Source organism: Rana temporaria, chromosome 1, assembly GCF_905171775.1.
Source record: "Rana temporaria chromosome 1, aRanTem1.1, whole genome shotgun sequence".
Lineage (NCBI taxonomy): Eukaryota > Metazoa > Chordata > Amphibia > Anura > Ranidae > Rana > Rana temporaria.
In genome coordinates, this window is record NC_053489.1 from 489,225,534 (window position 1) to 489,241,670 (window position 16,137).

Sequence of the window (16,137 nt, forward strand, 5' to 3'; positions counted from 1 at the left end):
CCTTAATGGGCAGTGAAATCCCAAAAGGTGACCATGCCCTCAACTAGTTAAAAGGTATTTCTGCTAAGCTTGGTTACTACTGGTGTATCTACAGTGGAAACAGACCACTAACTGACAAATTCCCTCTCAAAGGGTGAAAGTTCTGGTACATTCTCAGGTGGGCCCAGGACCCTTCAGGGTGTTTCCAGTCCACAAAGAGGAATGGCTCAAACAGTGGGTGTAGTGAAAAGGTCTTTGCAGCCATAAATCTAAAAATCAGGCTGATCCTAATGATGTAGGCTAATGTACAGTTCATCAATAAGGTTTGAAACAACCTCCTTCAGCGATTCATTATTGGGATTCTGAATCTAAATCGGAGATGGTAACAGGAGCCTCAGGTGCGGTTTAATTTAAGGGCTCAGGAGGGTCAGATACAGAATCTGCAGGGGAGGGCAATGAAGTGTGCTTAGAGCTTCTGCATAAAGAATGACCTAGGAGCTTGGTAAAAGCAGTTAGGAAGTCCTGCATGGATACGGGGTAGACCTTTGTCTCATGCACTACAGCCAAGGAAAACTCTGAAGATGACCCACTCTATAATAATAGGGATCCCAGGTACTGTCTTAGAGGTCTGTTCCTTCTGGGGATACCAGTTAAATGCCCCTATAACCACTAGAGGAGAATGGGCTAAGGGCATCTGCTGCAGTAGGAGTGTCGTCCTTGTGTCCTAGCAAAGACATGTTGCATCTACTCAGTGGTAATGCGCCAAGGCCTCAGATACTTACAAACCCAGGCAGATGGTGCTGATAAAGGCTTTATTGGAGGTGACCAGGCAGAGGCTTTTATCAGAGGAAGCCTGCAGAAATAGAGAGAGAGAATAGAGATCCATGTTGCGCTTCAGGAGCAAGCAAAGCAGCGCACCTTACTAGGGGAATGAGCACTGATGTTAATCGCTTGGTGGAGTACTCTCCACCAAGCGATTAACATCAGTGCTCATTCCCCTAGTCTTAACCATCACCATGGTAAAGCCAATAGTGGCAGTAAACTTGAAAAGGGCAGTGCTTCAGCCTGACCAGCCTTACTCACTAAGTGTGTCTTCAGAGGAAGGATTACACCTGGGGCTGCGTCACGGCTCTGGACCTGGAAAACACTCCATGGCTAACACAGTGCGCTAAGGTCTGGCAAGCACTGCAGTGCAGAGCCCAGTGCCCGAAGGTCACATTCCAGGCTAGCAGGTACAGCCTGCAAACCTAGTGCTGAAAAAATGCCTATATAAACATCAGCTCAAGTAGTGGTGTAGTGAGGACTCTTGATTGAAGTCACTGACAAAATATTTTCATGAAGCAAAGAAGGTCAGCAAAATAAAAATAAAAAATTCTATCTGCGCTGAAGAAAAAGCACCCAACCTTCTAGGACATTGCAGAAAAACGGAGGCATACTGGGTACAGGAGGGGTTATGGCTTACATTTTTTCTGTTTGCCATTGTCCCAATCTCCTGTACTTGGGTACAACCAGTCTGCCTGATTCATTTGCGATTATCACAAGTGATAAGCATTGGCTTCCCCTTGTCACTCCCGCCCCTCTGCCTGGAGAAGACAATTACTCGGCAGGAGGGGTTCCCCTGTCTGTGTTGATGGGGGAATCGTGCAAATTTATTTCCTGCAACCCGTGGTCTTAGAGCTGCAGGGCAGGTCACACCCTCACTAGACACACTCACCTGCTGCCTTTATAATCAGAATGGAGGGGGATTAAGATCTTGTGACATGTCGTAGTACAGTAACATTTCTATACTTCCCCTATGCATTGCTTGGTGACCATGCTTGGGTAATTTGTATAGGCCTGCAGCAGTTTTTTCTAGATAATTGGCTCTGAAAAACAACCTCAATTGGGCCAATTTACAAAAGAAGTTGAGAATATTTACATAAAAAATTGTGAATGTTCAGTCCAGTTATTGAACCATGTGCAGGTGAAATAAGTAAACAGGAATTTGCTTTTCACAGGATTGGATAATTGAAGTCACTGTTCACACAGCTCCTATAATAAAACGGCCTCCATTTCTACAATTCATTCTTCATATAAACTGTACGATATAAGAAGGATTAAGGCCTGATAGCCTCCTACACAAAGACATCAGCGAGGCCAGTGAAAGGCTAAGAAACTTCAAAGTCACCTTTAATAGTGATAAAACATCATAATTCCCTGATATTCTGATATGACAAGCTTGGGTCTATATATCAGATATTTGAATACATGTAACAAATGTACAGGGAAGATTATTGGAAGAATTGAAGTGTATTTTATACCAATAGAGTACCTAAATGATTGGAGGAAACATATTCAGACATACAGTAAATACATACAAACAGCATTCTTGTGATAAACGCACACAAGTATTTCCCTTTAGGTTATCATTCATATATCCGTTTCCAGGGAGAGTCCCGATTTGTCTTTGGATCTTAAAAAATTAAGCACTTATGAAATAAAGGACTGTAATTGTGACTGTAGTCACATCATGTCTTGTGCAGCACATTACTCCACAGTAAGCAACAGTTGGACGCAGTGTGTTTGCCGACATGTTGAGGGATGTATCATGGAAGGCATCTTGGAGCAATTATGTAAGGAGCTGGCGGATCTCTTTGTGAACAAGGCAGAGGAAGTCCATATATGAAGCTCCCCCAAGTAGGCCTTTATCTTCAACCAGAAGCTGTCTGAAAGCCATCTCTGCCTTATCCTTCTGCTTCACCAAGACAAGCTGAAATTTGTAAAATAAAAAGAGCTAAGTTAATATCCATGAACTGCGTTAGCTGAGAGCACATTTGACAACTTCACACATGGAAATAGTCATATTCCAAATATCCATTAAAATTGTATATCTCACTTAAGGTTCACTAGAAATTTCCATAATAATATGGCAACTTCACACATCATGAAATTCATTAAAATGTGCCAATAGATCAAATGTAGATTAGATAGAACTGCAAGTGCGAACATAAAATGTAAGTCAAAGCATTCAAATGGCCCAAAGTGTGTCTGTTTTCATAGGGGTTAATTCTTAATTGATTACAGTGTTTGTTTAATGCTATATGTGGTACAAACATGTTAAACTGCTTTATTAGTGCTTAAAGCAAACTCAGTCTTTTCCCATGTAGGGCAAAATAACAGGTTCAGTTTAAAGCGTAGTACCCCAACAGCACATACCTTCCTTAATTTGCTTTCCCAGCCAGGCATAACCCCTTCCAGCTCAGCTAAGCCTCGGTTTTTAGCTGATTTTCTTAGGTGATGGATGTGCCTTAAATGTATTTTTGAAGATCTCCTTTCATGGGCTTTAGTCTTGCACTTTGCGGCCTATTACTAACACCCCTCATGGGGCAGTGGAAGGATTGGTCGTTACATCCAATAGGCTAAGAAGGAATTTACATCCTTGTGCAAGCACAAGGATGGCCTGTCATGCTTCCAGTAGGAGCTGGACCATGCAGGCTGCAATTTCCAGGTTACAGTGTACCAAGTGACTGTGCCAGCAAGGTGCTCTCCAGGTCCATTGCAGTGATCCTCAGGGGGAGTCAAGTCCTTGAAAACTCAATGGGGCAAACCCACCACAATGGGTGACAACTGGACTGTGAGTGCCTCTGGACCAAGTGAAGAAGGTGGCAACATTCCCCTACAATGTACCCTTGTGCATTGGGCTGCTACTCTGTTTTCTCTTGAATTGAGAGAATGGGGGAACCCCACCACAAAGCTGCCTCCAAGACTTTTTGCCCAAAACTGGCATCTGCATAGGCATAAACATCTACCTGGTAAAAGTCAGTAAATGTGTGAGGAGACCAGGTAGCAAAAGAAGCTTGAGTCTTAATAGCCCAGAAGTACTGGTAGTCCCGGTGGAATGGGCCTTGACCAAGAAACTAGGAACCTTACCGTTGATACCTGAGAAAATAGATGACGAGTCCACCTATAAATCGTGAATCGAGAAGCTGCCTGACCCTTACAGGGACCCCCCCCCCCCCCAGCACAAAAACTGGGAATCGCCCTTACTGAAACAAAATTGTAAACTTAAGATCAATTGGAACAACTTAAACAACATCCAAAGAATGAAGATCCTTCTCCTTAGGATGCTTAGAATTAAGACAAAAAGATGGCAACACAATACCTTAGCGAAGGAAAAGGACCAAGGCCTCAACACCATCTTTTGCCGGTGAATAACCACAAATCGCTCCCTTGCAGAAAAATACAACCTACTCTGAGAACCTTCAAGCAGAGTTAATGGCAACTAAAGACAAACTTGCATGAAAGGAGCAACAAGGCAATCTTAGAGAGGTTTAAAGGAGTAATCTACAAGACAAGACCAAGTTAAGGTCTGGTGGAGATAATGGAAGTTGCAGAGGCAAAACAATCCATGTGACACCCTGTACAAAGGCTTTAACCAAGGAATGATATGAGACAGGCCTTTGAAACAGAACGGTCAAGGCTGATTTGTGTCCCTTGATAGTACTTAAGGCCAGAGACATCTCCACACCAGTCTGGAGAAAGGCCCAAATGTGCCCTATGACATACTGTCAGGTATGAAACTTATGAACCTCACAACAGGTGAAAAGGGCTATCCATGTTATGTCGTACACCTTCCAGGAGGTTGCCTTTCTTGTCTTGAGAAAATAAGTAGATTACAGAATTATAAACACCCCTATCCCTCAGGTCTTGAGCTTCAACAGCCATGCTATCAAAGCCAGGGGCCATAAAGCAGGATGGAAGCTTGGACCTTGAAACAGAAAATCTGGCTAATCCAGAAGAGCCCACGGCTTGATTTTTGAGGTCTGCATACCATGTTCTTGGCCAAGCTGGTGCGATCAGAAATACTGGAATGCCCTCCACTTTTATCTTGCGCAACAGACAAGAAAGCAAATGGAAGGCATAAATCAGAGAAATTTGATTACAAGGAGTCACAATGACATCCACTGCAATTGTCCAAGGGTCTGTGGTCCAGGAGACAAACCTATCCAGTTTGTTATTAAAACTGGATGCCAAGAGATCCACATCTGTTGTCCCCCATGACAGACAAATCTCCACAAAAACTTTAAGAGGAAGGGCCCACCAACTTGGACTTAACTGCTAATAGCCGAGAAAGTGCGCCTGCAAATTTTCTATGCCTGTAATGTGCTTGGTGGAGAGAGCTGGAACATGAGGTCTCTTTTTTTCCCTCAACATGGAGATTTCTTCTCCCTCCTTGATGGTTGATGTATGTCACTCACAACCGTGGCATTCTTCAACTGCATCCTACAGGGGAGACCACAAAGGTAGACAGACCAGCGTGAAAGGGCCAGTTGAATGCCTGAAGTTCAAGGATGTTGATTGGCACGTTACCTGAACCAAGAGGTTCTCCAGAGCTCTTCCCAAGCATGAAAGGCTGGCATCTGTCATCAATAAATTCTAGTTTATTGGAAGGAAGGATGGATTTCCCAGCATCTGTGCTGATATCAACCATGCCAGAGTTGATCTGGTCTTCAGATATTCAGAAGTCCCTGGATCTGCCCGTGTCATTTGTGTGGAGATCCAAGTGATCACAAGAGGATATTGAGCTAAAGAACTCACCAGAAGTGAAACTGGGCATAGGGGGCCACCTTAATAGCGGCCACCATCTTCGCCAGCAGGTCAAATTGAGGGACTTTCTAAAACCTTCAGGGCCTCCAACTGACATTTTTCCTACAGAAGCAGTATCTTTGCCTGTACCATGTTAAGGACTATGACCAAGTACTCCAGACTTTTTGTGGGAACCAAGGCCAACTTCTGAAGGTTCAGCACCCAACTAAACCTTTCCAGGACTTGTACTGTCAGCTGGAAATTTGAAGTCAGCTTTTGAGCCAACTGCTCCCTGAGAAGCAGGTCATCCAGGCACCCCACAATGGGGATATCCCAGATCCTGGACAATCCCAGAACTGAAGCCAACATCTCGATGAACACTCTGGAGGCTATGGAAAGGCCAAAAGAAAATGCCACAAACTGATAGTGGAAATCCTACACAAGTCAAAGAAATAGTTGGTGAGGCAGAAAAATCAAGATGTGTAGGTAAGCATCCTGGATATCCACTGACGCCAGGAAGTCCCCCTGACAAAGTGAAGCATTCATCTATTGGGTAGATTTCGTTCTGATTTTCTGTACTTTCAGGAACTTATTAAGGCCCCTGAGGTTTAGAGTAGGCTGGAAGTCTCTGATTGGTGTCCATTCACCTAAAATGGGCAGCATAACCCAGGAAGTCATGATTATTAAGTCCTCTGTGTCCTGTGATACACAATTAAGAAATACCTTTTAGTTCTGGAAATTGAGCAGCATGTGATTCACTCCATGAGGTAGCACTGGGTTTTATTGCAGTTGACTCAGTGCAGGGAGACAAGCATCCCTGTGCAAGATTGGAGAATCTTCCAAAGCTTACATGGAGCTGCATTTCCTCGCTCCCAGTCACTATACTGAGTAGTGGGGGAGCAATTTGAAGGTGTGTATTTTCAGCTTGGGAGAAATAAATTGTAGCTGTTGGCTTGAATAAGGCACAGGTTCACTTTAAAGTGGATCTAAAACCAACACTTGACTATAGATTTAAAATTCCCTCTTGCTGCTGCCATCAAACCAATAGCAGTCCGATACCCCAAAAATGTACCCATATCCTGAAGTGAGGTCCCTGGAGTCAGAATGGCTGCTACCTTTCTGCCACCTCTACCTTTAAAAAATGACTGAGCGTGGGTGCGGTGTACGGCAGATGTACCGATTCTCTGGGGAGCTGAGAGCTAGCATGGTCCCTAAGGTAAGGTGACCAGATTTTTTAAATGAAATCCGGGGACATATTTTTTCTTTACTAGTAATGACAACAATCAGCGACTCTCTGCCCGTCACCGCCCGCCTCTCAAGTCTTACTCTTCGGGCCCTGGCTACTACTGGATGGGGAGCGGAGGAAAATCGCTCTGCCAGGGAAGGCAAGGAGATAGGCGGGTGGCTGGCCAGGATTTGAGCCAAGGCAGAAGAACATGCGAGCGAAGCTGAATGGGCATGCGCCTGAAACTGAAGAAATATTCCCTCCGCTCCGACCAGCACATGGTCATCAGAAAGGGGCACAGATAGGGAAAAATACAACCCCCCTAAGCTAGTAGGCACGGTGGAGCGGGGATGTGTAATTCTAATTTTTTATTTTAATTCTGCACTGACTGTCTTTGAAATTGCCCCTGCCCCCTATTAAATCCAATCTGTGGACAAAACCAGGGACAGACTTGGTCCGGGGACAGTGTCCTCAATCAGTCCCCTGAAACTGAGGATGTCTGGTCACCCTACCCTAAGGAAAACTACATTTCAGGCGCTTACACCAGCTATGATCTAAATGTAGATGGTATATACAGTACATGTATCATTTTGTATGGCATAGTACACAGGCACAGAAACGATGTAGTTCATAGTCTTCACCCATAATCTCTGTTTCGTTTATATGAACATGACTGATACAGGGGTCATACATTTCTCAACAATATAATCCAGAGACATTAACACTGTTGTGGTGAAATATATACCTTCCTATCAGTGTTCGCAGCTGGCGGCACTCTTTCAATAAAGACTTTAATAAATAGGAAATACAGATCTTAATAAAAAATAAATAAAGGAGGACATGAATTAATAATCCCTAGTGTTATTTGATTGTTGGTTACAGTAAGGCTTACAGCACTTTTCTGCAAATTTATTTTCTGAAAAAGATGCTGCTTGTACAGACACCACCATCTCTTCAGTCCAGTAATATGCTCCTTTCATACAGCATGCATACAGCGTGTCTTGCTTAATGATACTGGCCAAAGTACTGCATCTACAAAGAAGCACAACATCCCAAAATGGCCACCTAAGCATGTGCTTATGGACACTGCCCTGTCCCTGCAGACTTTCCATCTTGTGAGACTGTACAAGATGAAGACTACAGTGCTGAGGAACCAAGCAGCACCGCTACTTCTATCAGTTTCTTGTCCTGGAGTAGCTGGTTCCCATCATATGCTCCCCTCAAAGACAGGGCCCCAAGCTAGGTCTCCTGCCTCCCTCCCATTTACTTTCATATGACCAGACATTGCTCTGAAGTTCCCACATTGTAATACATTTCTTTATGCTGTTCTCGAAGGCTAGCCATACTATATACAATTTGTTTGTACAATCTTTCATTAGATTTAACATAACCATATAATATGAGGTCAAAACACTTTCAATCTGTACGCAATCATAGCTGAAGATAAATTTAAAGGAAACTGAATAAGAAAATTGTCTAATGTATGGCCAGCTTTACTCTAAGGCCTCGTAAACAAGACCGAACATGTCTGCTGAAACTGGTCCGCAGACCAGTTTCAGCGGACATGTTCGGTCGTCTGTACGTCCGACCGGACAATTTTTCAGCGGATCGGACAGGTTTCCAGCGGACAAATGTTTCTTAGCATGCTAGGAAACATGTCCGCTGGAAGCCTGTCCGTCGGACATGTTCGGTCGTCTGTACGACTTACCGGACATGTCCGCTCGGCCGAAAGCCCTCGCATGCGTCGAAGTGATTCGACGCATGCGTGGAAGCATTGACCTTCCAGGGTCGCGCACGTCGCCGCGGCGACGGCGCGGCCACGTCACCGCATATCCTGTCCGCGAGGATTTTGGTTTGATGGTGTGTACAACCATCAGACCAAAATCCGGCAGCGGACATGTCCGATGAAAACGGTCCGGCGAACCTTTTTTATCGGACAGTCCGTCCGTGTGTACGAGGCCTAAGTTGCAATTTTTCCTTTGGGTTCCTTAGTAACAACTTGGAAGAATGTCATACCTTCATTGAATGTGAACTTTTGCTCTGAATAAATTCCATAATTTCCCTTAATTTTTTGGAATGAGGACTGTCCAGTTGAGGAATAGATGTCTGCAATTAAAAAACAATAATAATGTACAAAAACATTAAACACACAATGCCAAATAAAAAAAAAGCAAAACTTTTTTATTACATTTTTGGCATATTTAGAGATTTACAGCTTCTGTTACTCTAGCAGTACCACAATTTTACTTCAATTTTCTGGCTTTAGTTTGTTCTTTGTTATGCTGTTGTAATGATCACCGTCTCTACCTGTCCCGGTGACCACTCTCACTGGGACTAAAGGATTTATGAAAAGCAAAATGTTACAGCCGTCACCGTCACTAGAACAGATAAGAGGAAATCTTCAAATGGTGACACCTGTTCCAGTTAAAACTGTTTAAAAGGAGATATTCTTCACTTTATAGAGATTTCATCTCACTTTTTGTGGGTTTTAACTACACTTTAACTTAAAGGGGTATTAAACCCAAAGACTAAAATCCGTTGTATCGCAGTTTGCCATGTTAGTGGAAATTGACTTGAAATTGTTTAGTGAAGTCCATCCAAAGCTACATCTGATGCATCTCACACTACCCTCTTCCCAGACTGACAATTGTGCCATCCAAAATGTGTCTCTATGGCTCCTCCATCAAAAGTGGAGACACCTTAAGACAAAAAGTGTGATACTGGTCAGGTTACCAGGTGAAAATTAGGGAAAAAAAAGACTAAAAAAAAGAAAATGAATGAAGCCACCCCATTTAAGGATTGGTAAGCTTTAAAGGCTTACATAAAAAAAAAAAACACATGTTATAATTACCTGCTCTGTGTAATGGTTTTGCACAGAGCAGCCCCGATTCTCCTTTTCTCAGGTTCCCTGCCGGTGCTCTGGGAACCCTCCCCCGCCGAGTGCATGCTCGCTCCCGAGCCCCACTCTGTGGGCCGGATTCAGAAAAGAAATACGACAGCGTATCTCCTGATACGCCGTCGTATCTCTGAGTCCCGCCGTCGTATCTATGCGCCTGATTCAGAGAATCAGTTACGCATAGATATCCCTAAGATCCGACAGGTGTAAGTGTCTTACACCGTCGTATCTTAGGCTGCATTTTCAGGCTGGCCGCTAGGTGGTGCTTCCGTATGTTTACGCGAGGAATATGCAAATTAGTATTTACGCCGATTCAGAAACTAACGACCGCCCGTTGCTTTTTTTTTTACGTCGTTTGCATTCGGCTTTTTCCGGCGTAAAGTTACCTCTGCTATATGAGGGGTATGTGCGGCGTATCCTATGTTAAGTATGGCCGTCTTTCCACGTCAAATTTTTACATTTTTACGTTGTTTGCATAAGTCGTTCGTGAATACGGCTGTACGTCATTTACGTTCACGTCGAATCCAATACGTCCTTGCGACGTAATTTGGAGCAATGCACACTGGTATATTTAAGGACGGCGCATGCGCCGTTAAAAAAAACCTTAAAAAACGTGGGGTCAAGTCAAATTTAAATAAAACACGCCCCCAACATCCCCATTTGAATTACGCGGCCTTAAGCCGCAACACCTACGTTCTGCCGCCGTAAATAAGGGCGCAAGTTCTTTCTGAATACAGAACTTGCGCCCAAAGTTACAGCGGCGTAACGTATCAGGGATACGTTACGCCAGCAGAAAGATCCGCTGATCTTTCTGAATGTGGCTTTGCCCCGCCTCCACTCCCCTGGTGATTGAGCCAATTGCTCCTGCTGCTGTCTTTCTGCCAATGAGGAGCCACAGACCTGGGAGGGCAGCCACTCTCATGCACATCGCTGGAACAAGTTTGGACTTAGTATTAGGAGGGGCTGTGGGGGGAGCTGGATGCTGAAGGTTTTTCACCTTAATTAATAAGAATGCATGAAGGTAAAAAACCTTTAGCCTTTACAACTTCTTTAATACATTACATTTTTGTTTCTAGGTTCAATACCACTTTATACCAGTTGTCACCAGAGCAGGAAGGGAGGTGAAATCTTCAAGTAAGGACACTTATTTTGGTGACAACTTTCTAAGAGTGGATTTCCCTTATTTGATGGTATTTGATTTGGTGACCATTGTCACAGTGGCCACGTTTGGAAGCCGGTACCACCAGCTCCAACTGTCTAAGAGCTGATTTCCTTCACTTTTAATAAATTTCATCGTATTTGATGTTGTGAAAGAAGTGTAAACAGTAAGAAAAATGGACAGGAGTTTTAACAATTCCTTACTCTATACAAAAATATTTTAAAAAGTTTTGGCTTTAGAAACACATTAACCTAAACCAATGGTGAATGGTGCTCAGCTTAGGGATGGATATAGCCCAGCCTTTTGAAGAGCAAGGGCCACTTAAAGCGGAGCTCCGCTGAAAAAAAAATATTAAAAGCCAGCAGCTACAAATACTGCAGCTGCTGACTTTTAATATTAGGACACTTACCTGTCCTGGAGTCCAGCGCCGTCCGCAGCAGAGGACGAGCGATCGCTCATCACTCTGCTGCCCCCCCCGCCATCCTCGGTGAGGGAATCAGGAAGTGAAGCGCTCCGGCTTCACTGCCCGGTTCCCTACGGCGCATGCGCGAGTCGCGCTACGCCTGCCGATTGGCTCACGCTGTGTACTGGGAGCCGAGTGTTCCCAGAACACAACGGGGGGGGGGGGGGGATGATGTCATGCCTGCAGTCTGTCCGAGACTGTGTGGCTGGAAGTTGGTGCAAATACCTGTCTTTAGACAGGTATCTGCACCCCCCTCCCCCCTGAAAGGTGTCAAATGTGACACCGGAAGGGGGGAGGGTTCCGATCAGCGGGAGATCCACTTTAGGGTGGAGCTCCGCTTTAAGCAACTTGCTAGCTGGTCACAATGAGCAGGGTGGACAGGATGTCCGTGTCTGCTCTGCATCATATGCAGAGCAGATACAGACACAGCCCACTATACTCTTTTTTTTTTTTTTTGTGTATCGGATTGGAGGTAGTAACATAAGTCAGTTTACGTCTGCCACTCCTTAGAGGTGCATGGAGGGTTGAATTGGGTCAGCCTGACCGTGTGAAAAGGGCCCAAGGCTGCTTTCACACCGATGCGCTGCAGTTTTCCTGCACCGCGGGTGCAACGCAGTGTACCTTTTGGCTTTCCTGCACTTTGCAATAGACTTCTATTACCGTATATTCTGCAAGTTTGGTGCACTTTCAGAAAGCTCACCAAACTTGCAGATAATAAATTAAGTCTATGGCTCAGTGCAGGTAGCCCGCAAGTGCGCTGCTCTGCACCTGCAGATCAGTTTGAAAGCAGCCCAGTAACTACTGCAAAAGAGCTATGCCCATATATACACTGTGATTTTAATAATAAAATTACCTTTAATAACAGTATTCTATTCTATTCCATCCCAGAGCAGGAGGTCGTGGGCCACATCAGAGAGTTCCGCGGTCCACATGTGGCCCGCGGGACCATTAGTTGGGCACCCCTGATATAGCCCTACAGTCCTGTCTTAGAGCTCCTCCTGACCTTGAAAAATTACATCTTTCTTATCTTATTAATACTTTCTCCTTAACGCATATATTTCTACAAAAGGAAAACAGAAGAAAGAAATCCAAATAGGCGGTTACAACCGGCACTGATGCTAGTGTTGTCTTTCAGTCTGAAAGCAGTTTGTGATTGTTTATTGGTAGTTTCACCATTACTGATGTATCAACACAGCTCGATGAAATACTCAAGGCATCTGCAGATTAACAAACAAAACGTAGACCATAAGATGAGCTGGAGGCCCCACTATAGGGTTAAACATTTGGCTGGCCTCACATGAGAAGACTACAGTGAAAAAAGATTTCTCTACACTGTTAGGCTGCATTCACACCTAGGCGCCAAAACGCCTGAAGCGCGACGATCGTGCCGCTGGAGGGGAGAATTTCCATTGATGTCTATGAGGTGGTTCACATCTCATAAACGCCGTACACCTGCCGCCTGAAAACAAGTCCCGGACCCTTTTTTTCAGGCGGCATTGGCGTTCGGCCATAGACATCAATGTAAATTCTTTGTGAAAAAAAAACTAAACTAAACTAATCGCGGCAAAATACGCCACGTACGCGGCGTTACAATGTGAATGGAGCCTTAGATCTCAATATCTGCTGTTGCATTGGAGGTCTATATTAAAGTCATTTTTAAAGCCAAACCCAAAAATGTAATATATTGCAGCTAATCGATCATTAGTGGTTGCATTTGTCTTATTTTTTAGTCTTTTTTGCCTTCGGGTGATCTTGCCAGTAACACAATTACTGTATTAGAGTGTCTACACTCTGGATGAAGGAGCACAGAGATACATTTGTACAGCAGCATTGTTAACTGCTTCCTGACCACTGTACGTATGTATACACCCACCCAGAGATACAAGAATCATGGTTGCAGATAGCAATGTGCTTTCCTGTAGTGATGCAAGCAGCTCTACAGTCGCCCAATCATTTCTACAGGTTGTGGGAAAACCCCCCCTCCAATGCCGTTCCTGAGCTCTCCGGTGTGATTGGGGAGCCCGGAACTGCTGCCCGGCCTGGTGAACATACAGGAAAGGCGGGTACATTGGTACCGCCCATCCTCTGTGAAATCAGAAGATGTTGTCATTTACAGTTTCGGTTTGTTGTTTACAAGCCGCTACTGGCTTATAAAGCATCTGATCAAACCGTTGATTTGACCATCTGCATTTGAGGGCAGAGGAGAGATCTGAGGCTAATAGATCCCAGTAAAGAGTACCTGTCTATGTTTTGCTATCACAAGTGATGTTGTTCTCCCTTTGTGATAGCAATAACGTATTTTTGTTTTTAAAAGAGACAGTGTAAAAAATAAACTTAAAGTGGATGTAAACCCCCCATACACCCAGTGAAGTGAACAGCCTCAGATGATACACAGAGATGAACCAAATATCCCTACATAGGTTTTACATGTATATCTGCTGTCTTCACATTTACACTTGTGTACACCCTGGGACACAGACGACACTCCTTATACGGTTGCTAATCCGGGGAATTGCTCTATTGAGTACTTATTGAGCAGGGTGTATATTCCTGCTGGCTGGCTGTTGCGATATCTGTTGTCCCAGTGGGCCCCAGGACCATCTATTTTAGTGGCGCACAGCTGTTGTGCGATTCCCTCTCTGATGCCTTATTCAAGTCTGCGATTTATATTTTGACCGTATGGTCACTAAAAGATCCTTTTTGAAAATCTATGGACAAGCTCTTTAATGATCTTGTGCCATTTTTTGCTACATACGCCTTATGGATGCATCCACTGAAGGACCATCTGTCATATAACTGTTTGTTCTCTGTCATTCACGAAATCCTTGTATTCGTCCTGAAGAAGCCCCACGGCGAAACGTGCGTTGGCGACTTCTGAGGATTGTGCTTACAGTGGTCAGTGTACCTTTTTGTAAATTAAACTTTAATTTTTAATATACTTCCTTGGCCTGAAAGTCTGACCATCAATACCTACTTGTAGCTGTTGTTTCCTCTTCACATTTATATACAGTTTAGAAAGTTCAGATTGTGTTAGGAGATTTTCTCTTCCTGTTTAATACAGAGTGTGATGTCTGGGCATACAGCCAAGATAGCTAACATTGCCAATTGGAGGAAAGGCACACACCCCCTTTCATCACCTCAGAGGTGTTTTGTAACAGGTCCAGCTCCCTGCTAATCTATTTATAGCAACCTCCCCTGACAGAAATGTCAGGCTGCTTTTATGTGATGTGTCCGAGAATTTGTTAGGATTTATCAGGCTGATAACCGAGTAATGGGCCAGCAGAGAGCTATGGGACTTAGCTCTTTGAAGAGAGATAAAAAAAACTGCAGATATATGTGCCCAGCTCAAATCTCATGAATCGGGTTTACATCCACTTTAAATAAAATAAAAAAAACTCCATCCAGTCCAGGCCAATTTTGACATTCCTCTCCCACATGTACAACCAGCTTATCCAAATATGGATTGAAATTTGTCTGGCCAAATCTCAATTAGTCTATGGGCAGCTTAACCACTAGCCGACCAGCCGCCGCAGTTATACGGTGGCAGGTTGGCTCGGCTGCGTGAAATCACGTAGCTGTACGTCACTTCGCATTGCAGCCATTAGGGGCGCGCGCGATCACCGCCAGGCACCCGCGATCGCTCGTTACAGAGCGAGAACCAGGAGCTGTGTGCCCCCCCTTCAGTTAGAACACACCTAGGGAACATATTAACCCCTTCCTCGCCCCCTAGTGTTAACCCCTTCCCTGCCAGTGGCATTTTCACAGTAATCAATGCATTTTTATTGCACTGATCGCTATAAAAATGTCAATGGTCCCAAAAATGTGTCAAAAGTGTCCGAAGTGTCCGCCATAAGGTCGCAGTACCGATAAAAATCGCAGATCACCGCCATTACTAGTAAAAAAAAAATATTAATAAAAATGCCATAAAACTATCCCCTATTTTGTAGACGGTATAATTTTTGCGCAAACCAATCAATAAACACTTATTGCGATTTTTTTACGAAAAATATGTAGAAGAATACGTATCGGCCCAAACTGAGGAAAAAAATTGTTTTTTTTTATATATTTTTGGGGGGTATTTATTACAGCAAAAAGTAAAAAATATTCATTTTTTTCAAAATTGTCGCTCTATTTTTGTTTATAGAGCAACAAATAAAAACCGCAGAGGTGATCAAATACCACCAAAAGAAAGCTATATTTGTGGGGAAAAAAGGACGCCAATTTTGTTTGGGAGCCATGTCGCACGACCGCGCAATTGTCAGTTAAAGCGACGCAGTGCCGAATCGCAAAAAGTGGCCCGGTCGTTGATCAGCAAAATGGTCCGGGGCTGAAGTGGTTAACTGCAACATCTGCAGGACAGCTTGTTCTGTTGATACACAATAGACCAACTGGCTGGATCACCAGGTGTAAATAAAATAAATAAAGTAAGTCTAAAAAAGAACACTAATGCAGCCATCACATCTAAGAATTGGTAAGCTTCAATATAATAAATGTTTGCTTTTGGGTTTAATACCATTGTAAGTTAGCAGGAGGAGAGTAACATTGTTGCACTACCACAATATGCTAAATAGTATGAATAACTTACAGCTTCTGGGGTGATGTGGGCAAATGAAGGCACATTAAATATCCCTTGGATGAATTCTGGTGGTGAACTGACACCCAACCACAAAAACATGGAGACACCATTGGCCAGAAGGAATATCCCTCCTTCAGACAAGCGCTCCTCAGAACAACGGACTGCTGGAGGAATGGCTTCGCTCTTGGTGTCCAACGTATGCTTTAGTTAGAATAAAAAACAACATAATTAGTTACCAAGTACATGTTTTAAAAAAGATATACAAAACCACACT

At 43.9% G+C, this 16,137-nt stretch overlaps 1 protein-coding gene across 3 annotated transcripts in view; it reads right to left on the bottom strand.

The window, feature by feature from the left end:
* Positions 1-2,119: 2,119 nt before the first annotated feature.
* SEC24D (SEC24 homolog D, COPII coat complex component) overlaps positions 2,120-16,137 on the bottom strand; it is a 164,864-nt gene continuing 150,846 nt past the window's right edge. For all 3 annotated transcript variants that reach the window (XM_040330135.1, XM_040330144.1, XM_040330127.1), the window contains exons 21-23: positions 15,873-16,064; positions 8,786-8,875; positions 2,120-2,728 (exon numbers count right to left, since the gene is read on the bottom strand). In XM_040330135.1, coding sequence (XP_040186069.1) covers positions 2,588-2,728; positions 8,786-8,875; positions 15,873-16,064 — 423 coding nt within the window. In that variant the 3' untranslated portion in view covers positions 2,120-2,587. The remainder of the gene's footprint in view (positions 2,729-8,785; positions 8,876-15,872; positions 16,065-16,137) is intronic.